The sequence below is a fragment of the Alexandromys fortis genome, unplaced genomic scaffold, assembly GCF_014885135.2.
Source record: "Alexandromys fortis isolate MF-2015 unplaced genomic scaffold, M_Fortis_MF-2015_v1.1 scaffold_36, whole genome shotgun sequence".
Lineage (NCBI taxonomy): Eukaryota > Metazoa > Chordata > Mammalia > Rodentia > Cricetidae > Alexandromys > Alexandromys fortis.
This window is the reverse complement of record NW_026067915.1, coordinates 5,858,016-5,885,959: the sequence shown is the minus strand read 5'-3', so window position 1 is coordinate 5,885,959 and position 27,944 is coordinate 5,858,016. Positions and strand designations below refer to the sequence as shown.

Here is a 27,944-nt window from a genome sequence, read left to right as displayed (position 1 = left end):
CTTGTTGGAGACCATTGTCTATGGTGGGATGCCATGTTCAGCCTTAATGGAGGGGGAAGGGCTTGGTCCTGTTCCAACTTAATGTGCCAGACCTTGTGGACTCCCCATAGAGACCCTTACCTATTGGGAGGAGTGGATGAGGGGTGGGCTGGGGTGGAGGCAACGGGGGACGGAGGGAGGGGTGGGAGGGAGAACTGTGGCTGGAATGTAAAATAAAATTTAATAAATAAATAAAAGTTTTCGTTTACATGTTTGTTAGGCAGGGCCCCACTCTATAGCCCACACTGGTCTAAAAATTGCAATGTAGTCTAGACTAGCTTCTAATGCATGGCAGACCTCTAGCTTCAGCCTTCTAAGAGCCGGGACTCTAGACACATGCCATAGTGCCCCGGTTTATTAATATCTTACATTCTCACTGCCCACTGAGCCTGACTGCCCTGTCCCTTCAGCTTCATTGCTGTATTTCTTCACTGAAGCTCTGCTCAATAAACAGCTAATGGTACAGTCCACACAATCTTTAAAGTCGCTAAGACATGGGTATACGCAATACAACTCTGATGAAGATCCATGCGAGTCACACCCACCCGTTGTTTGTCTTGGTGTCTTTTACAATCACTTCTATTTCGTGTGTTGTATCTTAAACCTAACTGTACTGCACTCCAGTTAAGGGGATGGGGAAGGGCGGGGGTGTTAACATTTATTGACACACTAGCTCTCTCCCAGTTGCTGTAAATACTTACACAGCCCTGAGAGTTCCACTTATTCTAATCTTAGGAAGACAGAGTAAATGTTATCCCAAGACCATGATATTCTATTTACCATTATAATGGAATAACTACACGTAATGTTAAACAGCTACTAGCAATTCCAGGACCTTGGTCCCCAAACAGGCAACACACAAGACCTTTCTTAAGCAAACTGTGTGCTGCAGTGGCGCTCTGAAATACCGGTCTTGGGAGAAGGCGTGTCCTTCTCCTGCCAAGTACCTTTGTTTGGGTTCTCTCCTAGGGAGAACACAAATGAGGTTTGTTCCTATAGTTTTCAGTTCTCCCTAGAGTTGGTCAAGATTCAGTCTGGGCCAAGCTTCACTTTCTGAGTGACTTCAAGAAAATCCAAGTAACAAAACCAGATTCTCTCCCATCCCTTCCTATTTAGAAGTTGTTAGCAACCACTGACAACTTTGACGAAACCTTCCAACATGTAATGGATTGTACGCAGGTGGAGCTACAGATCTAGCGAAAGCAGAGTTCTCTAAAGCGAAGGCTGAAGTCCTCTCTGAAACCACAAGCTCCCTTGTCTGCTGATAGCTGTGTCAGGCCAGGCTCTGTCGTACACTGCCTCTGACAGGCATTAGAGAAAGTATGGTTGCAAATAAATCAGAGACTCACCATAGCTTACAGAGGATTAGTAACAGCTCTAAGGAGAAAAAAAAAAAAAAACCAGGACTCCTGGTCCTTGGAAAGATTGAAAGACTTTGCCTCAGCTCTTCCTCCTTAGCCAAAGAACGAGTGGTAGGCAGGGGAGGATCTTGCTGGCTAAGTTAGAAGACTTTCCTGGTGGCAAGCATGGGTCCTGGACAGTCCACAGCAGGATTGCCTCAGGAGTCTGGAGGTGTTACATCCTTAACTTACTGTCTGCTTTGATGGCTCTCTCTCTCTCTCTCTCTCTCTCTCTCTCTCTCTCTCTCTCTCTCTCTCTCTCTCTCTCTCTCTGGATGTCTGGTAAGGGTGTGTGCAGATCTAATGCTCTACCTACTTCCCTTCACTGACGCTGAGGCCTTAATGATGCTCCTTTCACACCTGCTAAATCACCCTTGGGGATTCAAAGTTTGCCGAGCTTCAGGCCCTGTTACGTAATTGAGCTTCAAGAGTAAGACGGTCAGGAAACGCCTCACCTATAAGGAGAATAATTAATGCTGCAGAAGGGCTCAGTTCTCTGAAGTCAGCCACTATAAAGCTTCTACTTTATAAACATACTGAAGAAAAAAATTCCCAGCCTAGCACAATAGAGTTAAAGTCCATTCCTCCTACTTAAAAATAAGACCAGGCAGAAAGGAGTATTATGCAATGACCAAGGGAAGGAAGTGGAACAGAGGAAAGCTTTCTATGAGAACACTTCAAAGAAGTCAGAACCCAATCCACTGGGCACTGAGCAAAAGGGCCATTAGCAACTGTTGGGAGAAAAACCTAGGCAAACGCTGCCCACCTGGACATTTCAGAAGCATATTACCATCTGGTAAAGGCTACACTTCTTACCATCACCATAAAGCAAGCAAACAAACAAAAAAACACAACAAAAGGGTCCGTGTCCTTCCATGGTGACCTATCAGCTGTCCTTAGTTTCCCAGGAAATGGCCATGTCCAATGTCCAAATATCCCCCAGGTGGGAAATTTGATCTTAAGTACATTTCACTGTGTCCATTAAGGAAACACTGCGCTAAAGCAAGACATTAATACACGCCAAGGGATGCATACTACATGACAGTGTGCATGGCAGTGGGGGTCAGCTCAGACATGGTGGCCTTCCAGAGCACTTGGGTCTTGGTGAAAAGAATTTTGCACATAGTCATCTTAAACTTGAGGTCCAGGGATAGAAGTGCAATAGTCTTCTGGGGACATGAGGGTGTGACTTTCTTTTTTAAAAACAAAATCAGCATTCAATGCTCCTACTTCCACACATATAATTTGTTGAAATCAGTCTTCTGGGAGCTCTGTGATAGTGAGACCTGGTCGCATTCACCCCTTTCCCTTCATGATTCCTCTTTTCTTTACCTCTTCTGAGTCTCAACTGCTATGCTGTGTTGCTTCAGAGAACAAAAACTGACTGTACCAAGTAGAGGAACTATCCTACAGGATTCCGGCACCCAGTACAGAGTATGGAGATTCCACCTCCGAGTGCAGAGTACCAGGATCCCAGCTCCAAGTACAGAGTACCAAGATTCAATTACCGAACACATGATTCAAACATCAAGAAAAGGAAAACTTCTACAGAGGTCAGAGGGAACCAAATTTTCTGCAACTCAGGTCATTGCCAATTTTCACTTTAAAAATTGTGGGGTGTAGCTAAGTTGCAGAACACCTACCCATCCCATAGATAACTTTGGGTTCAATCACTAGTACTGTGTAAAAGAAAGAATTTAGGATGTTGTTATTGTCAGTCGTTAAATCATTAAAATAATTTTTTGGAGTTGGTAAGATATCCCAGTAGGTAAAGGTGATTGACACCAAGCCTGAAGACCAAGCTTGAGCTGGGCCTGGGACACACATGGTAGAAGCAGAGAACCAACACCTAATAGCTGTCCTCCAACCCACATGTGTACCATGGCACAATGCTGTTTAAGGATTCATTCTCATATGTGTGTGTGTATTTGTATGTATATATGTTTGTCTGTGACATGTGCATGTGAATGCAGATGTGGCAGAGGCCAGAAGACGGAGCTCTCCTGGAGCTAGAGTTACGGGTGCTGTAAGCCTCCTGATGGGGGTTTTAGGAACTGAATTTAGATCCTCTGCAAGAGCAGTATGTGTTCTTAATTGCTGAGCCATCTCTGCAGACTCCATCCCCTAAACAGTTTTGGTTATAAACTATTATGGTAGGGGGAGGGATGGTTATGTCATTGGAAGAATTGAGCAATACTATAGGTTAAAAGTCACTTTCACATACTTGTTTATAAGAGCAAATTTCTTAATATTTATATTGACACAGACAAAAAATTGGTTAGAATTTATGATAGATTCTGCATTGTGAGCAATAGGTAGCCCTTACCACCCATAGATATATAAGCAAACTGGGCTCCCCCACCTCCACACACACCATCTGTTTTGTTGAGAGCTGATTTCCAAAACCTTTATATTTCTTATATACAATAATTAAAGTCTGAGATTCTTAACATATGAATGTTTTAGATCAATAATATTCACATTAAGGCTGCAATAAAAATTTAATCCAGAGATATTTTTAGAATAATTTGAATCTCTTCATAATGAATCATTTTAGAAATTAAAAATTATATGCATATAATATCCTTGTTTTCCTTATATATTTGTATGACTTCAAACCAAATTTATAATGATACCCTGAGTACTAGAGAAGGGATTCAGATGGTAGAGTGTCTGGTATGCACAAGGTATTTTTTGTAAAAAAAAAAAAAAAAGCCAATACTCAGTCAGCACAGCTTTTAGATTATATTGGGCAGTTACAAGAGTTACATGAGAGTTCGTTTTTAAATACCTGTATTTATAACACTCCAGAATTTTCAATTCTTATCTCCACTTAAACTTACAACAAAGAAAGATGTCTCCAGTGAAACATGTGCTAGGGCTGCATACCTTTACAGAATCCCTTCAGAGGCAAATGAACAAGACAATCAAACCAAGGGACAAACACTTAGAGGTCACTTGTCCAACCTGACCTTTAGACACTGGAATCCTTTCTCCTTTTGTGTTCAGTTTCTTTTTAAAGATTGAATTTTGAGTCTTAAAGATAACACCCGCCAGTATTGATTATTTATAATAGGCAGAACTGCATGGGCTCTGCAAAGGAAACTAGATGAGCCTTCAGTTTGCAGCCAAAGACATAAATCTCACGAGAACAGAGGTACCAGGTCTACCCGTCACCAGGACCCTTTAAGGGTATGTCATCATACTCTTTCTATTAGCCTTGTTGACTCTTCTCCACAAGAGGCTGGCCTGCTCCTAATGATTTAGAATAACAACTTCATCTATGTTCTTATAACAGAGGCCGTGTGTCAGAACACTGAGTACCCCAGTCACTACCATGAAGGTTCTCTCCTTGTCTGTCCTCCTTCCAGCAGGGCAGAGTGGGCCTTCCTCCCTTTACACACTCTCCAGCCTTGCACAGGAAGGGTTTTCTGGGCCATGCTGAGCTGGGACTATGCTTGTTTTTGTTGTTTTGAGATATGGTCTCTCCACATATCTCAGGCTGGCCTTGAACTCCTATGGTCCTCTGGCCTTAGCCTTGCTAGTGCTGGGCTTCCAGGTATGAGCCACAACACCTGATTTACTGTGGCTTATGGACACACCTCTGCAATCCACTAGACTTTGAGCTACACGGAGAAAATTCTGCCATGTTGTTTCTTTTGTTTTGCTGTCCCACACAAGGGGATTGGTATCCAGGAGTTCCAGCAGGGACATTGCCATTCTAACTGACCCAGCCACTCGTTACTTAATGATGGATTTCAAGGCTGGATAACCATTAGAGCAACAACAATAAAATCCCATTCAAGGTGCACAGCAGACCATGAAATCAGCCTTGGTGACTTCTTGGTGAGATCCAAGCGTCAGCATGTTTGAAGCTTCCCAAGTGTTTTGTGATGCGCAGACAAAGATGAGAGTCCTGATGGGGTGAGGTGGAGTATGGCGAAGGCTGTACTGATATAGAACCCTGATCTTCTGTTTTGTCTCCTGGTCTCAGTTCCCAAAGTAACTAAGATCACAGGCTGGTGGCCAGCAGGCCTAGACCAGGCTTTTCGTTAGAGGACTGTTCGTGCTTTTTGAGACCCAGAACTATGTTGGCCCCAAGAAAATTACGCTACTTTGACACTGAGGTGTGCTTTGGGATATCTGTTTACTGTGTGAAGATGTATCTCTGTGATTGCTTTGATAAAGAGCTGAATGACCAATAACTAGGCGAGACTATGAGGCGGGACTTCTGGGCAGAGCGAGGGGAAGAAGGAGACAAGTCTGGACGCCACTGAGACGTGGAGTGAGTTGGACACACAAAGTGGGAAAGAGGTAAGAACCCATGTGGTAGAAGGTAGATTAACATTAAAAAATGGTTTAAGTTATAAGAGCTAGTGGGGCTGGGACAAGCCTAAGCTAAGGCCTAATTTTCATAATCAACCTCCATGTCGTTTTTGGGGGCTAGTGGTGGAAAAGAAAGTCCTTTACAAAGGTGTAGAAGCAGCGTGGACGCTGTGAGTGAACGCTCTTGAAAGAAGCCGTGGCAGCAGAGACTGATCAGAATTTCAGTACTGTGGAGAGACTGGAGCGCTTTCATCTATTGGCTAATTGCTTTACCTTGGGCTAGCATTAGCTCCTGGGACAGCCATTCCTTACCCACATCTAAGTTGGAGCTAATTCCACCAACCTGAAAGCTAAGAATAGTATGAGATAGCAATCTGGGCCTATAGAAAGCCTCCCCATCTTACTGTAACTACCTCACTGATGTTCCCACCAATATACTTTAAACTTGCCTTAATTTATGACTTTGTTTGTTCTGTGAAACTATAAAATTTCATGAAGCTGTTTCCACACTGGAACCTGCCACTTGGAGTAATCTAAATCTGTGTTCTCAGGCTGTGGTCATTCAAAATGGCTCCAGAATAAATGGTCTCTCCTTCCCTATAAGATGAGCGCTCTGGATTTTGCCTTGATAGTGCCGACCAGAACTATACTGCATCAGGGAATGTGTATATGTGTGTGCCCAGGGGTGCACGTGCATGCATGCAGGTATGTCTTTGTCCATGTGTGTGCGCACACTCATTTGTGTGGGCAGTCGAGGCATGTGGGCTGGGATCGTTCTTGCAGAGGGTGAGGGACAGCACAGGCCAGTAGCAGTATCTTCTGAATTTGGGGACAGCTATCTTGTGGTTGGGGGAGCCTCTCTTCAAGGTCATTTGGAGAAGAGATGTATGACTCCTCAAGCTGTTCTCCTCAATGGGTCACTGCTAATGATTCTGTAGCGATGACTGTACAAGGCAAGGAGAAAACCCTTGGCCATCAGAGGCAGAGAGGGATTGCTAAGGCTCACGGGAACTGAAACCCCTGCATGGTTGCGGGAGGGGGAATGATGCCTTCTGTCAGTTTTTATGCGAGTGTTTCTTTTTAATCGCCAACCTTTTTGACTTTGATGCAAGAATAAATTAATTCCAGAGCCCTGACTTGAAATTTTCCGACTCTGCCTGTCTACTGTCTATCCACCCACACAAAAGAGAAACTGTCCAACCTTGTCAGCTTTAAAGGGAGCAGCTTGCATTCCAAGCTCTCCTAGGGAGTCTCTTGAAAGAGCATGGAGGTTTTTCTCAAACCTCTTTGTCTTCTTTAGAATTTGCTATTTTAACGAAGACCTGCCTTCTTTAGACACAAAATGCTGCTTTCTTGGGCTGCCCGAAGGTGATTTTCTTGTCCAGCTGGGCATGATGACTTCAGACTTACCCTATTAAAATTTAAAAGGATTCGTTTCTAATGATTCCTCATGTCACACCTAAGGTGACATAGCTTATGTTTAGATGGAATCTGTGTTTTTGGCAGAATGCAAAATATCTGTCAACTTTTGCCTGATTGACACTCTAAAGGAATAAAAAACTTGAAAAGGTGTCCAGTCACTCTGACTAATCGTTCTGCATGTGAGGCAACCAGGAAGTGAACACACTCTGCAGGGATTAGTCAATAAATGCTTTCTGATGATGGATGCGTATCTGGACCAGCAAAGGGAGGTGATACAGGATCGCGATGCAGACTCTGGGTCTCAGCATCTCTGTTCTGAATAACTGACCACACCACCCTTTGAAATTTCATATTGGATGCCTTTTTCCCTGCAGGTTCATAGTTCTTGTAATATACTCCATATTTTTCTTCAAGTTTTTATCCACTTATTTAACTTTGATTTTATATGGGGGTCTTACGATGTTGCTTAGGTTGGGCTTGAGCACAGCATCTACCTAACACTCCATTGGGAAAGCTACTTTCTACTATTTACATCTCAAGGTCCAAACATTAGGGGTCCTAAAAACATTCCCACCCTCCCTTCTTATCTCCTTACGTGTACACACAAGATTATACTGGATTATTAACGTGCTTCTGTGTGAGTGAAGGAAGGCAGACAATTCTCACGCTTCTGTCTTGGAGAAGCTTGAAGAAGTCTCCAACACTGCACAGATGCAGTGCATCAGACTCTTTCCTCCCTAGTAAAAATCTCCCCCTGGTTCAAACCCCTCTAGATAGCATCCCTGAATTGGATCCTGAAGAAATCAGAGTGGAAACTCTTTATTTTCAAATAAGTGGGATTTATCAGAATGGCTCACAGGCCATGGTCCAGCTAGTCCAACAATGGCTGTCTATCAGTGGAGAGTTCAAGAATCCAGGAGTTGTTCAGTTCCAAAGGTTGAACGTATCAGCTGGTCTTCAGTCTACACTGTAATTCTGAAGAAGTAGACTCTAATGCCAGTGAAGGAATGGACTTGCCAGTGAGGGCAAGCAGGCGAAAAGTGAAAGTATCCTTCTTCAATGTCCTTTATATAGGCTGCCACCAGAAGATGTGGACCACCACATTAAAGGTGCCTCTTCCTCCCTCAAAAGATCCAGATTAAAAGTGGATTTCCCCACTTTTAAATTATTTAATTAAAAAAAATCTCTCACAGGTGTGCCAAGTCACTTGGGGTTTGGTTAATCCCAGATATAGTCAAGTAGACACGACCAAGAGTAGCCATCACCACACACTTCACCAAGGTCATTTAAAGAGCAAAAGACATTGGGGAGGAATGTTGTGCATGTTCATTGCTCATTGATTTCGTAGGACCTGCTAATGTACTCTCTAAGTGTCTCTATGGCACATCGGGGTTCTTTTGCTGGCCAGGGCTAATGCAGAGAGAGACCTCAGCAGGCAGGAGGTTGGTTGACCTCTCCTATAACCGTGACCTGGGCTTCACAAGCCTTTCCAGCCTTTACTGCGTTGTGGCAGTAACAGGCTCTTTTGTTGCTATTGTTATTTTTAGCATGGTTATTACCAATAATGAACTCAGGAAGAACAGAAATCACTTTATGTGCTGGAATTTCTCTAGACCCAGAGGATAGAGTCGTTTTGTTTATTTTCTTGGATGAAAAGGTCAGCTCACCACAGCTCATTACTGACTAGCCTTGTGTCCCACTCACATCAGGGGGTCCTCTGAGATGTAAACGTTTATGTTTACACTGGTTCTACCCCAAAAAGCCTTAAACAAATGTCTGTGCTCCTTCGCTTTGTCTGGTGACACTGGAGTGACAGCCCGAATCCAGCTTACTGCAGTTGTGCTGATCACCTGTCTGGGGGAAATACTGTGGCGGGGAAGGCTAGCATTTATCATTGAGAAGTCAAGGAGAAAGAAGTACTACTGATGGGCTCTCAAGATCATCCCTGCATACATATGAACACACACACACACACACACACACACACACACACGTTCCTGGCCACATAGGTGCGCACCTGGGCAGACACATATCTCTAAAACAGTGATGTTTTGAACTCAATGTACAGAGCGAGAAAGAATGAGGTTCAAACACTGTCTCCGTCTGCGTGGTGGTGTACAAATGACTCAGCTTTCCTTTAGTTTTGTGCTTTCAAAAGTGATGGCTGTTATAGAAGGGGTCTAAAGTATGAGAATGAATACAGCAACATCCGATAAAATCATGTCTAAAACTCGGGCCTCTGAGAACCTCCTTAGGATGTATGAACAGTTCAGTAGGTCAAGGGCGATGCTGGCTCATGGACAGAGTGTGAGTGGCAAGGACCCCTTCACACTCAGTCCACACAATGAAAGTTAGATTGCTGTTAGTGACTTCACAAGCCTAATAGGAGTGGCAAGCTGAGAGAGAGACTGTCGGCTCACTACAGTGAACATGGCACTAACTCAGTTTCTCTAGGTACAGAGAGAATGAAATATCTGGCTCAAGGCTTTATTCTGTTCTTCTATGAGCCTCTGCATGAGGGCTTGCTGGAACTGATTGCCTCTCTTCTGCCATGAGTCAGCCAACCCCTATGGGACCCCACTTGAACGACAAGACCACAGCTGATGCCCGAAGCCTCTTACCTGTCGTAATCTTGGCAAATCTCTCCCACAGCCACCAAGGCCTTCAGGTACTCATTGGGCTGGTATGGGTGGATGTAGTGCAGGGAACAGCTGTTCCTGGGGTCTCCGTTAGAGGCCGTGAAATCTATAGCTACCTGAAGAGGAAAACCAGAAGAATAGGTAGGGTTGAGTCAAGTGCATTGCTTAGGAGCCATGACTACCCTGGAGAGAGACCAGGCCTCAGACAGAGAAAAATGAAGAGCACGTGACATATCCGGCTCATTAGGAAAGTGAGAGAAGTTAATTACTTTTCTGAACAACTAGTTATTAATTTGACTGACATCATCTCTGCTGTCTTTTCTAATCCCCATCTCTTCCTGACCAAGTGGAACTTGAGATTATAATTTGGAAAGCCCAGTCCTCATTGATCCATAACTCTAGGCAGCCAGGGTCAGGGCAGAGTATCTGGTTCCAGTTTCACAATCCACTAAGAAAGGGCTCTTGTGCTCCATGGGCAGAACAGCTCCACCTATAAAGGACAGTCAAGAACCCTTATGGTCAAATTCAGTGTAGAGAACACCCCATCTCCCCAAGAAAGCCAATGCCATATTTCCATGAATGGTCTGCTGCAGAGATATGTGATGGAGTGGTTTTAACAAATTTTCTCCCGGGAGTAACCCTGTAAGCATTCTCGCCATTCACAGGAGAACTCCTCTCTGCGACGAGGAACACACCTGGGTAGCTTAGCCTTCCAAGTGGGAGTTAGAAGACAGAAGCCTCTGTCTGGTCATCCAATAGTCTTTTCTCTTTCAACTTCCTGAGGTTAGTTTAACTCCCAACTCAACATTTTCAAAATTAACATTTTAAGACAGCATAAAAAGCAATGAGTTTCTTTATGGAGTTTGTGTACATGAATGGCATCGTATTTTATTCTTAATTATCCTTCTGCATAGTTCCTCGTGCCCCTTCTGGCTCAGTCCCATCCTCTGCTTGCTTATCACTTTGATTCTATTACCCTCTTTCCCCATCCCTTAGGATTTCTTCTTCCTCTCGTGGTCCTCTAGTTTCATCACACACACACACACACACACACACACACACACACGCACGCACGATAAAGGAACTGAAGTCAGACTGTCTTGGCAAAAGAAGATGACTATTAGCAGAATAGAGAGATAAAGTCTGGTCAGTGATTTTGTCAAAATACAAACTATGAATGAATGAAAATATCTTTATAAAGCCAATCACTATGTACAATAAATACATGACAATATTTTCAAAAATCCTCATATGTGTATTGGGGTATAAATGTCCCCATTGAAAAATGATCAGAGGTAGAGAGACTGACAGGTAGGAGGCAGAATGTAACTGAAAATTCAGAGGAAGTGGTCTTGAATCAATCAGTTCTCTGTGATTAAACAGTTGTGGAGGGACGGGAAGGACAATCAAAATGTGTATGGCAGATGGATAAGGGTGGGAAGACCGTCAACTGAGGGTGGATGGAGGTGGCCCTGAAGAGACCTCAAATGCTCTATCTTTTGGGATGGGCTTCATCCTGAAAGTGAGAACCAACCTTCACAAAGAAACTCCCTTGAATCCAGCACTGTGATGCAAGCCAGAGATAATTGAGACCTCCATGACTTCTGAGCAGGAGACAGGAAGCACCCTGGGACCTGCTCATGAGGCTCTTGCCAGAAAAAATATAGTCAAAATGCATGCAGACAATTCTAGAAAAATATCTCTAAGAGGAACATGCAAGAGGGGCTCAGAGACTGGGCGCGATGGTACATGCTGTTGACTCCAGCACGTGGGAAGGCAAGCTGATTCAGGAGAGTTGTAAAACAAGGCCAGCCTGGGCTACGGAACAAGAGATGACATTTATCATACTGTGGTAGGCCCCTGGGTTACCTAAATTCAGCTCAGAGATCCACCATTCTCAACTTTTTTCTCTCAGACAAATTTTGGAGGCAACAACTCCTCACAGATGCAACTGAGTTTAAAAGGTAAGCCAGGGCTAGGGCGGTGAGGTGTGATGTCACCACTTTCCTTCCTACTGAGAAAAGCAGTTAGAAACTCTTGGAAACCCCAAGCTTGGTGTGATGACATCCACCTGTAATTGCAGTGCTTAGGCTGAGGCGGAGGGATTATCAGTTCTAGGCTAGCCTGGGCTATGTAGTAAGACCTTGCCAAATCAAAACCCCAGACCAAACAGCCACCTCTTCCAGAGATTATTTCGACATATGGCTATTACTGTGATGATACATTCTCTGAAGAATAAGTCATTGGAAAACGTTGACAGTTTTTGTTGTTATTAGTATTGTTAAAATAATGCCGAAGATTGAGCCAGAGTCTCAGGCCTGCGAAGCCATCTCACTTCTGTTTACAGAACTATCATGACAAGCCGGGCCGTGGCGGCGCACGCCTTCAATCCCAGCACTCAGGAGGCAGAGGCAGGCGGATCTCTGTGAGTTCGAGGCCAGCCTGGTCTACAAGAGCTAGTTCCAGGACAGGAACCAAAAACTATGGAGAAACCCTGTCTTGAAAAATCAAAAAAAAAAAAAAACTATCATGACAGTATCCCTCACAATGGAAGGCATCCTGCCTGGGCCTTCTGACTGTCAATGCCAGTCGACCTCAGGTCTTCAGAACCTGCAATGTCAAGGGTATCATGTGACCTCAGTCAGACACGTATCAGTGGTATGATGTGAAACTGGGAGATGAAATCAGGTAGAATGGATGGAGAAAAACCCGTGCAGAGAAGCAGAAACTGGAGACAGAAGGACCTCTCCTGTTCTCCCCAGGCAGGTGAGAGGCTCTCGTCATGCCTCCGCCAATGGCTGGTGTCTGAGCCTGGGTGTTTCATCTAGACGGTGACATGATACATGGAGAAGGGTGTACCACATCAGATAGGAAGACATAGAAATTTAGCAAAGATACATTTAAAAGTGATTTTAACATATCTTAGAGCTGAAACTGGGTGTAGCAAAAAACGTGCCTATGTTGTAAACCCCGAGGAACCCTGTTAGGTCATTTCTAGGACTCCTGCATCCTCAGGCTTGGAAGAACCTCATTAGTTTTAATAAACTAGGGTGGAGCAGAGATGGTGGTGAGAAGGGGATTGTCACTAAACACATGCAGGGTGGGAACCCAATAGGATTTAGTGACCTATTTCATGTGGAGCTGGATGTCTTAGGAGAAAGAAGAGGCAGGTTTATTTGTGGTGAAAAGAAGCTAATACACCCGCTGGACAATAGACTAACATGAAGGCTGGGTTAGAAGGTTAGAATCGGGCTACTTGGTTTTAGTGGCCTGAAGCCACCCATAGGATTAGTACTTGTGTCTGTCTATGTCCACCAGAGAGGCAGGGACAGGCTTTACAGCGTTAGCTGGTGAAGAAGGAAATAATCTTGCAGCAGCTAGTATTTCCCGCAGTTGCCATACAGATCTTTCATCATGTGCCTATGGACAGTCTTAAGCACATAGAAGCTTCTTTTTTTCCTCTGCCCAGCAATTATTTCTAAAGTGTTCCTCCAGAAGCTGGAGATAAAATATCCGTCTTCAGGAGGTGGCCTTCCACCAGGAGTTCCGTGCTCTTTAAAGTTAGCCGTGGTGGGAAGAGAACGCAATGAAAGGTTAGATTTATTTTAGAAAGCAACAGGGGCGGGGGGGGGCAGTGAAAGATGGGATTAAGTTGAGAAATAAAAGCCAGGAAATGACTGAAAATGCCAGTCTGTGGAGGTGGCTGCAGACACCCGGATTCCTGAGTGCCAGCAAGCTAGCAGAGCTGGCGAGGTTTCATTTTCTGATAGAGAGCACTGAAGGAAACCTGGTCTTCTGGCCAATCTTCTCAGTGGGCAGCCGAGAGAAGGCTCCCGGGAAGCTGCTCACGTTTTGAAGCAGATGTGGGGAGCAACTGTGAAAACGGTGCATAGGAAGAAAGCCAAGCGCTCCCTGGATGCTGCCGAGTCTCTGGCGTGTGGAGTTGCTTCTGGGAAGGGGGTAAATGTGAAGACTGAATGCATCTTCAGACAATTTTTTTTTTATACCAAGCAACCTGCTCTTCAGATACCTGCCCAACACTGGACTGACTAGTCATTTGGTGGAATCTGTTGGACACAAGCCGCTGGGTTGCAGAATTTAGTTACTTGTTGAATCTTTTATTACCTGGACCCCACATGTATATGGTCACAATCTGAGACAGCTATAAAAAATTAGACACAATTCAGACTTATGAAATAAGCCAGGTAATAGGAGATACAGACTTTGGTCTTTTTTTTTTGTGATAAGCTAAACTCTTGTTTTCTGTTTCCACAAAATTCCACAAGGCAGTCATGGAAAAAAATTTATTTTCCTGAACCCACTTGGCTCATTTCTTGGAAATGGTAAAGCATTTGTCTTCTCTTCTTATTGTACCCAGGGTATGTGTGAGCAGGTAGGGCTTAGTCTTGTATCTCAGAGTCTATCAGTATTTAATATGGGGTCTAAAATAAAGATTTAGAAGCTTAAGCCATGATACTCAGTACCTATAAGCCATGTTAAATGTGCTAGAGTAAAAAAAGATTTTCTGATAAAGTCTTGAATAAATAATCCAGGCTTCCGATTTGATGGTCAGAGTGGGAGAATCCACATTTGATGTGGGATTTTCCTCTGTATGCTATGATTACCATTGATAAATAAAGGACCTGCTTTGGGCCTATAGCAGAGTTATAGGGGAACAGAGCTAGGTGGGGAAAACAAAGCTGAATGCTGGGAGAAAGGAGGTGGAGTCAAGAAAAGCTATGGAGCTGCTGCCAGAGTCAGATGTTTTGAAACTTTGCTGGCAGGTCACGACCTGGTGGTGATGCACAGATTAATGGAGATGGGTTAAATTAAGATGTAAGAGTTAGCCAGTAAGAAGCTAAAGTTAAAGGGCCAAGCAGTGATTTAAATAATATGATTTCTGTGTGGTTATTTCAGGGCTAAGCATCCAGGAACTAACTAGCTGTCACCCTTCAATACACATTCAGCTTCATATATAATACCATATTACTAAACACACTGTAAAGTCAGAAGTAAGTGGAAAATAACATTTTTAATTTTTACAACCACAAATCACACAAGTAGCCATGCAAAAAGATCAATAAAAATTGCTGCTCATGATTCTATAGCTTAGGAGGTGATTTTTACTTGTTTTTCTAGCTGTTTTATTCAATGTTTCTTCCATCTGTTTGGTATTGCCATAACAGAATCCTATAGGCTGGGTCATTTACAAATGATAGAGAAGGAACTGGGCCATGGTTGCAAGGGCTGAGGTATCCAAGGGCTCACTGCTAGAACCTGACCAGGGCTATTTTACTGTTTCATCCCATTGTGGAAGAGAGAGGGGCATGAGTAAGAGTGAACATAGACACATTCTCTTTTATAACTTGAATTATAACTATACTATACTATAAGTAACCAAGAGGGTAAAACCCTTATGACCTATAAACCTTCAGAGAGATCGTAGAGCTCACTTCCCAATTCTGTTGCTTTGAGGGTCAACATGCTCCCTAGGGACACAGTCAAATATAATATATGTGTATGTATATGTATACGCAAACATATACCACTCATAGAGACATGCTTCATGATGATCTATTGTATAGCTGTAGTCACAGAGTCTTTCTGGTTTTCTTTTCCGTTGGTGCTATCATAGACATGGCTTCCTCTGATTACCTAGTCCTTGAAAGTATAATTTAAAATGGCTTCATCAGAGTCCACTTAGATGAAGTACTGTAGTTTACACAGACGTTATTTTACTGTTGAACATTTAAGCTGTAAAAGTTCCTATCTGTGGAAATCTATGTGACAATGAACATTTTTATGCATCTATAAAAGCCACAGCTTTCAAAGGAAGCCTTTCATTCCTCCACCATCTCCTTTCCAAGCACTGCACAGCACCTGCCTCTTCTGCACTGTCTATAATTATATTTTGTCTATGAAGTTCTCATATCTTGTTTTATTTTTAGCTGCAGTGCCATGTGTCAAGCCACATGCCTCCCTCTGTTATCTGCTTCACCCTCCATTCACCTCCTCCAAGGTTGAGACACCATGGTTGATCTTGGTGCTTATGTCTCCAGGATTCTCATGAGGCATATATAAAGCTTGTCCTCAGGGTGATCTCAATTTTTCACGGTCGTGTGTACATCAAGTGTGCACATTATCTACTGACATAATACAGGTTGTGCATCAGGTTCTCAAATGTTCTAAAATGACCAAAAATGAATTATTGACTAAGGCTCCTTTAACATCGTTTGTCTTTCTTGTATTGCGATGCTATACATCCAGGCAAATGCATGTCTCTGAATCACACCACAGCTCCACAGAGCATCTTTGCCTTGCTTCACTTCTCTGCTTATTGCCTCACTCTAGCCCAACACTGCTCCTCCGACCCTAAATTGCCATCCTCCCTTTGTTGTTGATGTTCTTGAGTTCACACCTATGATGCTCTTTCTTTATCTTCTGTTTACACACTAACACAGGGTCTCTTTTACCTTATTCTGCTGAAAGTGTTCTGTTAGAGATGACCTATGCCTGCTCACCACAGTCCTTGCTTGTTCTCTTTCCCTCTTTTCTTTATCACTTGAGATTATTGCCCTGATCTTGTAACTGCCCCATCCCCTGGTCATTTGAGTTTCTGGACTTTCTGCTTCTTTGCCGTCTCTTCTTTTGTCCATTGATGACTTCTGCGACTTCCCGTCATTGGGCCTCTTGTCTTTGTTAATTCTCTTTGTCTTTCTCATCCAGAAGGAGATGTATGCAATTGTGCCTGATTCTTGGAACTGAGACTTGCATTTTTTTTAGATGCTATCCACGGGACATTCAAACACAGTTCCAACATCCCCTAAAGCAAATTCATCCTTTTGTTTGTAGCTCTCTTACATTTGTCCATGAATAACACTGCCAGGCTTTGCTAGTCAGGCACCAAGTCCAAGTCATCCTAGACTCATTGGCTTCCAAAATTTCTTCTTTGTATCCAAGACTCAGACTCAGTACCTTACTTTCCACATAGCCCCTTCTCTTGCTGCCACACTAGGTCACCCTCTTGTCACCTTCCATTAGATTTGTTGCATCTGCTTTCATTTTGTGCTTCATTTTCTACCCTTCTCCACTACCATCAGTAACTTTTGATAAGTAGTATTTGGTAAACACCTCTGGATTCACTTCTTGAAAACACATGGCTATTGCTTTCTGTCCTGTTATTCATCTACTTGAACATTTCATTATGTACAAAATTACCCCAACACTCAAATCACCTCAACTTCTGACCCAAAGATATCTCTCAACACACCCCTAAATAGACTCTGCTGTTCATTTTAATAAAGTAAGCTTCTAGCAATTTTCATTTGAATTCACGTACATAAATGCTTAGTTCATGAGGGTGGTTTCAAACCAAATCCCTAGGGTCATATTTATTCATGTGCTTTGTTCTTTCAGCTAAAACTGATATTTTTCTTGCAAGTTTAGGGTTAAATAACAGTATTTCAAACAGTCTGATGTTGGGAGTGGTTTACTGCTTTACCAGCGTCCCATGGAAGTCACAAAGGCTGCTCTTGGCCATCTGTGACATGTCACGCCAGATACTCAGAGTCTCTCCAGAAAATAGCTCACTCAGAAGAGGCGACTGGGCAGAGTTTAATAAAGAGATGGCCCACAAATGTGTGGGAAAGGGTATGTAAAACCGTTCATAAAGGGTAGGAAGGACAGTTTCTAGAACTCAGCAAGAAGAGTACGAAGGACAGGGCATGTGTTAGGAACAGTGACCTGTGGATGAAAAAGGTCTCTGTGTTTCCAGCCTGGGAAGTGAAAATCTAGAGAAACGAGTCTTCTGCGTTGCTTTTCCCTTTTGCTCTCTGACTGGTGCCCATCAAAGGGCAAACCCAAGAAACAGTTAAAAGCAGGGGTATCTGGCCAGTACAGGTGCATGGGGTTCAGAAGGGGTGGGAGGGAAGGAAGAGTCCTTCACTGCAGGATGAAATGGAGAATACCTAGAACTTTGTGTCACTTCTGATCCTTGAATATCACTGTTCAGGACCTGAGTTTCTCAGGACTAAAGCTACTGGTCTTGCTCAGCAGCCATGGCTGCATCATGAGCTTATGAGCATCTTTACCTCAGGGTGATGCAGGGCTATAATGACTTTCCTCCCTCTTGTATCTTCCCTGCCATCTCCACACCAGGAAGCCCTCCTCCCCTCACTTCTCAGGTCTCTGCCACCCCTTTTCATGTTGCAGTAAAGTTACTGGGTGAAACATAGGCACTATCAAGCCCAATTAAATCACATACTACTTTTAATTAACTGCACTACAGCTTAAAATTTACATCAGTTTGTCTTATGAAAGCAGTAAGAATTTTATAATAGGAAAGCTGGCTTCATTTCGGAAGCAAATGCTGTTGGAGTGATGGGCACATTTTCTTGGACCAGCATGTAGAATTCTTACTCTCCTTCGAGAGTCTAACCTGAGGCCCACAGAAGGGTTTGATGGTGGAACCCTTAATGGCCTGGCCCCTTCTCAGTGTTACCTTACATTCTCCTCTCCTCATTTTCTGCTCTGGACTGCTATCTCTGCTCATATCTACCACAGGTCTATCAATTGGCCCCAGAGAAGATGGGAAATTAGGACTTGGGGTGATGTTGATGACAAACACTGAGATAGCCTCTACCCAGCTGAGGAAGGTCAATAAAGTGAGAAAGTTGAAGAACATAGAGCATGAAAGGCAACTTCCAAAGTCAATCAGTCTCAAGCCTCCCCAAGAGTGTAGACACTGGTTCGTCGATGAGTGGACGGTCACACATTCAGAATAACTGCGTGACACAAATTGGCTTTGATGTGGAAAAGGAGGACACAAGTTCAATAGAAATGAAAATGGGTTGAATTCAGGAGGAATTAGGTAAAAATGATCAAAATCAATTGCATGAAATTCTCAAAGAACTACCAAAATGAGTCGGGATGTGGTCCAGGAAGCCTGTGGGGTAGCTGATGCTCTGCAGCACAGCTCCAAGGGCAAAGCAAGCTTGTGAAGGTTGAATAAGGAATTGTTCAAGAGCCTAGGATCTACAGAATCTAAAACAAACTGAAATCAATAGAGCTTTCCCTTGGAAACCTATAAATAGTTTTCTGACATCAGTCTTTTACCCAATATCTTGGGAAACTATTTCAGGGACTCTCCTTGACAAATTTTCTTCCTTCACTACTTCCCTGTAGATAGACATAGATCAGTAAGAAGACCACCACACAGAACATGTTTTTGTTGCCTTCATTATACACCCATGTACATGCAGGAGGGAAGTGGCTCCATCACTTGAGAATCTTAGACTTTATAGCAGTGACCAGCTTCAGTAAGCATTCCAAAGTAAATGGGCAATGCTGAGTGACCTTTCTGACATTACAACATTACAACTAAGTTATCTTAGTATTCTATTGCTGTGAAGAGACACCATGACCATGACAACTCTTTTAAAGGAAAACATTTAATTGGTGCTGGCTCGCAGGTTCAGAAGTTTAGCTCGTTACAGTCATGGTTAGAAGGATGACAGCACTCAGGCAAATGTGGCACTGGAGAAGGAGCTAAGAGTTCTACATCTGAATCTGCAGGCAGCAGGAAGAAAGAGTGACACTGGGCCTGGCTTGAGCTTCTGAAACTTCAAAGCCCATCCCCAGTGATACACTTCCACCGACAAACCACACATACTCTAACAAGGCTACATGTCCTAATCCTTTCAAATAATGCCACTCCCTATGGGCCTATGGGGGACATTTTCATTCAAACTGCCATGTAAGTCTTTTGTTCAAGAGACACTGACCCATCAAATGGTCATCTGTTTCAATTCCCTCTTTTAGTCCTGTGACCCACTATCCACGGTCCTGGGAATAAATGGATTTTGTCAATTTTGTTGTACCAAAACACATACAAAATCTAAAAAACTCATTTTTCATGTTTTCCTCATGTGGCTGATTTGGTCACAAGAACTAAAGAGAGTTCAGCTTCACAAGTACAGTCCTGTAAGAAGATAGCTAAGTACAAATTCCATCTCTTCAATGTTATAATCCATATTTCTTTCCTGTGCATTCACCTATATTTTGTTATCTGAGTATGTTCTTCCTGAAAGTTACATCTGCCTATATCTCAGAACATTTTTGAATACCAAGTGAGTGAAGACAAGTTGTTCCAGGGCAGATGGATACAATTTTTGTGTGTGCATGTGTTTCATGGCAATTGTGTAGAGGACGGGGCCCACATGTGTGAGTTGGCTTGCTCTTTCCACCAGGTGAGTCCTGGAGAGCAAACTCAAGTCATTAGCCTTCTGGCAAATTCCTTTACCCACTGAGTCATATCACCATCTCCTTCATTCATGATTAAGAGAATCAATTACCTAAGCCAAACACACATAGTAGTGTCTAAATCCCACAAGACCATGGATTACAAATAGAAGATGATCCTCAATTCACCTGCTGAGACTAGATACCCATTCTCTCTCAACCTGATTTAACTTGGTCCTCCAGTCTTTGAGATTCTCTTTTCATTGCCTGAGAAAGCATTTGGATAGCTTTCCCTTGCTACTGCTCAGTGGGTTTGACAATGATGCCTGTGTTCTAGTTACATGAACACAACCAAGGCATCTGTCTTAGCTCAGTCGAATAGAGCAGCATGGCTCTCTTCCTTTTCATCCTTCTGGCTAGCCATGGGCTCCAGCAATTACAGCCTGCCTCGCATCTCACACCTCATGGAGTTACTTTAGAAAATGAAAGCACAAGGAGGGCTTTCCAACCCAGCTGAGGTTGAGGAGCAGGGATCATACTCCCCAGAAGGAGCAGGAATAGGATATCACTTTCAAAACAGGGTCCCATGCCAGACTCTAGCAATAGGGCTTAAAAACGTGCTTAAGAGTTTGAAAAACTCTTGTCTCTGCATGTCCTCAAACCCAACACCATTCCCACGCCTTATTCCCCAAATAAGAACAAACACAAAAACAACTTACTGTAAACTGGATTTGGCAGCCACCCATGATGTAGTCCAAGAAGGAATGCATCTTGTGAATCTACACGGGAGAGGCCTGGGTTAGTTAGTAACAGCATGATCTCTTTCCCATCAGACTGAAGGTATGGGCTGCTGTGGTGGTGTGAACAGGTATGCCCCCCACCCTGGTAGACTCGTGTTCTGAATGCTTAGCCTACAGGAAGTGACACCGTTAGGAGGTGTGACCTTGTTGCATGACAACAAGGAGTGTGTTACTATGGAGGCAGGTTTTGAGGACTTGTGCTCAAACTCTGCCCAGTGTAGAACATAGTTCACTTCCTGTTGCCTGCAGATCAAGATGTAGAACTTTCAGCTTCATCTCTAGCACCATGTCTGCCTGCATGCTACCATGTTCTCCCTGCCACCATGAAGATAATGGACTAAACCTCTGAAGTGTAAGCCAGACCCCTAATTACATGTTTTCCTTTGTAAGAGTTGCTGTGCTCATGGTGTCTCTTCATAGCAACAGAAACCCTAACTAAGACATCTTCCAGGTAAAGAAAAGAATAAAAAGATATCTGTGGAGGGTTCTTCAATGTCCATACAGATGGGCCCAGGATTTCTGCAGATTCCTACCCTCTGTTCCCCTTTATTTGGGCTTATCTATTGCTTTGACAACTACCTTTGGGCTGAGACCTAAACCATGTTTTCAACACTCATTACTATTTTAGAACAAGGAACGCCTTATACTTAGTCACTCTTCCCCACACCATTTGAGTATCTTTCTTGAGCACTGCCCTGTGCATAGAAGGGCCTGAGCTATCACCTCCACTTTGCTGTTCTTTGGGGCCAGGACTGTCTCTGGGAAGGGGAAGGTAGTATTGGGCTGTCACAGCTTCTAGGCCATTCATAATCTTATTTCATTTCCTTTGTCTGGTGCTACATTGATTTTATGAATTTTGTCTTAGAGAAGGTCATTCTCTTGTAAAACTTCTTCCCATTTGATCATACGACTTGAACTTCTTCCCCAAGACTACTCTAGCAGGGATGGGATTACATATACATACCTTACATTGATTCAGAATCACCATGCCTGAGTTCTTGTAATTCTTCTTCTTGGCCTTGTACTTGGGGTTGATGCATTCCCACTGTACCTACAGAATAAAGGGTGACATGTAAGTGAGTACCTTCAAGAAGAAGTCAAGTCTTTGAATGAGGTCAAGCTTCTGGAAACAAGCATGTGGAACTGGATAGCTGGAACGTGGCCTTGAGGTGGTAACTCTGGCATTCGGGAAAATGGCAGGGGAGGGGAGAGCAACTGACAGAGACCAAGGCACCTGGTGCATATCCATGCCTTCATTTTCCAGCTATGTGTCCTATCCTGGGTTGTTTGACTCTTCTGTACCTTGGATTTCTCTTCTTTTTAACTGAGTTCATGGTCCTCAGTTCTGAGCCTTTCCCTAGGCTCTGACCCTGGAGGACACTTCATGAAGGACAGAATCAAAGCTTTGGGAAGAACTGAGAATTGAGGAATTAACTGGTAACTGTCTAGAACAATTATCAGCTCTTCCAGACTACAGAAGATTTCATGAGGCAGAAGTAATTGAGAGTCAAACACCCAACATTCCCTGGACGTTTCTGTTCATGGTCCTGAAGGAGATGGACCCTGAATCCATCCACTTGGGATACAAAAGTTTATTCTTGACAATCAAAAAGAAGCAGCTTTGGAGGAAGACATAGCAGGCTACACTGACACTTCATTGGCCTCCTAGTGACCTCAGTGCCCTTGCACTGGTTATATGACTTGTATTGGCCAATGGGACACTAAAAATGTTGTGAGAATAGAAGCTAGAGAAACACCATTGTTCTGAAACTGCCTTTTATTGCTTGCAAGTTTTGTTCTGCCACTTTGTAAAAAAATTTCTACATTGCAGGATAAAACCTCCACCGCCACCTCTGCCTCTAGTGCCACCACTGCTGTGACCACCACCCCCAACATAACAACAAAAACCAGACATCACATGGAGAGCTTCACCAGCCATCTCTGCTGCTTATGCATGAAAGCATGAGAGTATCATGGCATCATAGGAGGCACTATCCTAGGTTGTAGTAGGAAGAGGGAGCTTGTTTGTTCCTGGCTGCTCAGCTCCAAAATAATCACACATAAACTGTATTAATTAAATCACTGCTTGGCCCATTAGCTCTAGTTTTATTTAACATATTTCTATTAATCTGTGTTTTGCCGCATGGCTGTGGTTTACCAGGTAAAGTTCTGGTGTTTGTCTCTGGTGGGGTTACATGGCTTCTCCCTGACTCCACCTCCTTTTTCCCAGCATTCAGCTTAGTTTTTCCCACCTAGCTCTACTCTACCCTATCACAGGCCTAAGACAGTTGCTTTATTAACCAATGCTGTTCACAGGATACAGAGGGGAATCCCACATCCCTGGGTGAGCCAGACAAAATTGTCAACCAAGAAAACGTGAAGTAATAATGACTATTTTCAGGTAGGAAGTTAGTGGGCAATTAATTACTCAGCAGCAGATAACAGTAGTGACTTACCACCCAGAAGGCCATGGACGTGACTCTGAACCACTTCCCTGGTGACTCAAAGACTCACACATCAGTATTATCACTCTAATGACCCTCTTCAGCAGGGTCCTGGGGTTGCCCTCTTATTTGATGCTGCAAAACTTTCCCTTGATCTCCTCAAACTAAAGATGCTTATGAGATACTCAAGAATTAATGAAGATTAGTTAAGGAATTACCCTGTTCTGTCAGCATGCTGACCCAGGCAATGAAAGGGAGGATGAACAATGGGGCTCTTCTTTTTCCCTCTGTTGTAGACACTGGGTTCTCAGGTTCAAGGCTTCTGCTCTCCTGTCTGTCAGCTCTCCCTATTTACTCAACACCTTCATTCAGTCTTAACCTTTTCTCTTTGACGGAACCTAAAACACCTTTTCAGATAACAATCCTCTAAAACCTGATTCTCTGACTTTCATAACCAACTGGGCCTCTTCCACAAATCTTCCCTTCTCAGGATCATTGCATTGTCCTTTCCCTCCCTCCCATTCCCCATCTCTCAACAAATCTTATAGTTCTTAAATCTTTTTTTTTAAATTTATTTATTTATTATGTATACAATATTGTGTTCACGTGAATGCCTGAAGGCCAGAAGAGGGCACCAAACCTCATTCCAGATGGTTGTTAGCCACCATGTGGTTGCTGGGAATTGAACTCAGGACCTTTGGAAGAGCAGGCAATGCTCTTAACCGCTGAGCCATCTCTCCAGCCCTAGTTCTTAAATCTTATTACTTTCGTCTCTGCCCAGTGTCATGCAGTCCAGGTCACTATCACATCTTGTATCTCGTCCTACTATGGTAGTGGCTGCCTAACCAAGTACATCCTCTTTTCTGTAAATGCTTACACACTAGTCAGCCCCCCCCCCCTGTGTGTGTGTGTGTGCACATGTATGTACAGGCCAGAGACCCATCTCAGGTGTTGATCTTCAGGAGTTATCCACCTTTTCTTTTGAGATATGATCATTTATTGGCCAGGCTAGGCTGGCCAGCTGGTAAGCCTCAACTACCCTCCTGTCTTCACCTCCCTAGTGCAGAGCATGCCACCATGCCTGACTTTCTAATATGGGTTCTGGTGATCAAACTCAGGCCTTGATGCTTATACAGCAATCATTCTACCAACTTAGGGTTAGGCTGAGCTATTGCCCCATGACTGCAAATACAATACTTTAGCAAATTCAAACCAATTTGATCTTTTCCAGCATCACCCAATGAAACTTCCTGCATTGATGGAGATACCCCATGTCTTCACCATCCAATATAACAGCCACCAGTTGCATGAGGTTACTAAGCACTTGGAGGGGGGGCTAATATTACTGACAGGTGGATCCAATAACATAGTCACAAGGTTGGTGGCCACTGTACTACAGATCACAGTTTGAATATGTCCTTTTAGCATTCAGGTGATGCTCTTAGAGCCAGCTCATCCTGGCCCCCGCTATCTTGAGCACTTTCCATGTAAGGTCACCTCATCCTCTCTGTACCTGTTATACTGGTCCTTTTCCATGTCCTCGAGCACACCAAGCTCTTTCCTACCTCAGTACCTCAAATCATTCTTCTCTCTATTCCCTTACTCATTGCCAGATGGGCTTCTTATCTTTAAAGGATCTGAAACTAAATGTTACCTTTTACCTTGTAACTCATTTTGTAACTAAACTGATTTTTTTTCTAATTTTTAAAATAATCACATATATCTATATATATTGATAGGCATGTGTGTGTGTTTCTGTGTATGTATATATATGCACATGTGAATGATCCATGCACATATGTAGATGTCAGAGGATAACTTCCAGGAGTTGGTTCTCTCCTTCTACTTTTTGGATCCTTGGGGATCAAGCTCATAGGCTTGGTAGCAAGTACCTTTACTGGAGGAGCCAGCTTCTCAGTCCTGTCTTTCTTTTTTAAAAAACACCCTTCACAAATTGTAAATGTCTTTCAGGTTTTGGTTTATTTGGTTCATATTTAGACTCTACTTTGGCTCCTATCAGTCTGTTAGCTTCAGGAGAGAAGAGACAATGTTGGCATGGCTGGTCACTGCCCACCTATAGCCGGGCACAGCAGATTTAAAATCACCAAAGAAAAGAATTGCCCCTGCCATATAAATGTGTCAGCAGAGGTGCAGAGCCTTGAGATGGAACCAAATTCTCCTGGTATCTCCGGGATAGAGAAAAGTGCAGTGCCTTGCATTCCATGGCCTCAGTGGGAGTTATAGATTTATCTCTGTTTATCTGGAAGCGTCTAGGCTTGGTGGTCTTCAGTCATGATGAATGTTAGAATTCTACTTTCAATGGCCTCTTGGGAACCGAAAGATGAAATGTTTCCCCTCCTTATTGATTTGACTATTTCTGTTTATAGAGGAGAGCAGGATGCAGCTTTATGAGACACTTTGGAGCTGCAGCAGGTGGTGTTGCTAAGCTGGCATTGACTTATTAGCTTGATAGGGCCTGAGTCTGTACGTTCACTGCAGCAGCAGTTTCTCTAAGCTGTGTTCCTTATTATCTAGGGAGTGATGGCTTATCATTTAGTGTTGACTTTAATTGTGGCCCTTGGGAAAGTAATGCTACTTTTGCAAGATTGCATAGCTAAAGGAAATTAGGCATTTATTCATTGAACCACTCAATGAATTGAAATAGAGAGACTTCTATTTCAGGGTGATGTCTTGACAAGGTCACAGAATGGTTTTCATTAGGATTGTCTAGAATCATATCCCACAATCCTCCATTTCCATCAGACTCAATCATGGAAGATTTGCCTTTAGAATTTCCATTTTCTTTTTTTGGTGTTTTTTTTTTTTTTTTGAGACAGGGTTTTTCTGTAGCTTTGGAGCCTACAGAACTAGCTTTTGTAGACCAGGCTGGCCTCGAACTCACAGAGACCAGCCTATCTTTGCCTCCCAAGTTCTGGGATAAAGGTGTGTGCCATCACCATCTGGCTAGCATTTCCATTTTTAGCTAAAGGTGCATTCTAGAGAGTGTCTGGGATAACCACCTACCTGTTTCCCTTCCATGGCTCCTCTCATCTCCTTGAAAGTGGAGGTGAATTCTCCGATAAAGTCATGCTTGCCATTGGAGTCCCAATCCCACACTATGCACTGTAAGACAAAAAGATGATTGTTTTCCCCTAAGATTTTTATCACAGCAGCTATAGGCAGAGTGAACTTTATGAGAAGGAGTATATCATAACTGTTTGGTCTGTAATAAAAGGTTGATGTAATATCCCATCGGTTTCTGTAGCGCTTTACTTGTCTTTGTTAGCGACAACATCGGTCACTGTGCTAACCTAGCAGTGTTTTCAGAAGCCAGTGAGACCCAGAGGAGAAAGTTGTGACTAGCTGGAAGGGCTGTCTAGCGAATGTCAGCCTGAGTCTTGAAGGTAGTTGTCTGGCCTCCAATTCAGATGCCTTTTCTCCCTGATTATGATAAAAAATATTTTAAGACAATCACAGATAATCTCTGGTTTACAGTCAGAGAACATATCTGAGTTCATGGATTCATAGCTTTCAGAACAGTGGCCTGTTAGCGATTTTGATTGAGTGGCATTACTCTTATTTTTTCTATTTTGTGGATGATAAAAGTAAATGCCAACAAAAGCAGATGAAAAGGTCAAAAAGTGAAAGCTTTCATGGCACCTTCAAGAGAAATGGATGGATAGCCGTGACCAATAAATAAGCCACACTGTTAAATAGCACACATCCATCACCCAGTTGTGGCTGTTCACATCTAACAAGAGAGATCCATCTACAACTGTTATGGTTAGATTCTGGGTGTCCTAGCAATACTTTCTATAGTGACTAGATTAAGTCAACAAGCTCCCTGACTGGCTGCATCACTAGATAATTAGGAACAAAGGAATATGTCCTACCCCCAGATACAGTCTTACACATTTAATTTTTTGTTAAGATAAATTGCACCTACATCCATGTAGTTACTACAAACTGAAAACGGCCTCCATTCCCAGTATTTGTCTTTACCCTCCCATGTCACACACTGGTTCTCTCCATGCCATCTGCTACACATTGCTTGGCTCCACTCCTTCTCTTCTTTTCTGTACTTCTTCTGAACCTGTTACTACAATAGCCACCCAGGTGGTCTCCTGGCCTCCCTTGCATTTCTCCATCCACATGATCTATTAATTATGCTAATTACCTCATTTGAGTAAAAATGAGTATCAGCTAATAGGTCTTCCAAAACCTTCCAGGATCTTTTTGTCATCAGTATTTCCAAATTTACCCCTTACAATCCATGCTTATGATATTTTAAAAATAATTTTTAAACAATAAAAAGTGATGTGGGCATATCCTTAAGTGTCTTTTAGCCATTTGAATTTCATCTGTTGAGAATTCTCTGTTCAGGTCAGTGCCCCATTTTTTAATTGGGTTAATTAGCATTTTAACATCTAGTTTCTTGAGTTCTTTATATATTTTGGAGATCAGACCTTTGTCTGTTGCGGGGGTGGTGAAGATCTTCTCCCAGTCAGTGGGTTGCCTTTTTGTCTTAGTGACAGTGTCCTTTGCTTTGCAGAAGCTTCTCAGTTTCAGTAGGTCCCATTTATTCAATGTTGCCCTTAATGTCTGTGCTGCTGGGGTTATACATAGGAAGCGATC

General features: G+C 43.1%; 1 protein-coding gene across 5 annotated transcripts in view; it reads right to left on the bottom strand.

The window, feature by feature from the left end:
* Window positions 1–27,944, bottom strand: part of Cpne4 (copine 4) — a 597,421-nt gene that overhangs the window by 15,492 nt on the left and 553,985 nt on the right. For all 5 annotated transcript variants that reach the window (XM_050139472.1, XM_050139476.1, XM_050139473.1 and 2 more), the window contains 4 exons: window positions 26,334–26,432; window positions 21,830–21,916; window positions 20,785–20,844; window positions 9,809–9,942 (listed from right to left, as the gene is read on the bottom strand). In XM_050139472.1, coding sequence (XP_049995429.1) covers window positions 9,809–9,942; window positions 20,785–20,844; window positions 21,830–21,916; window positions 26,334–26,432 — 380 coding nt within the window. The remainder of the gene's footprint in view (window positions 1–9,808; window positions 9,943–20,784; window positions 20,845–21,829; window positions 21,917–26,333; window positions 26,433–27,944) is intronic.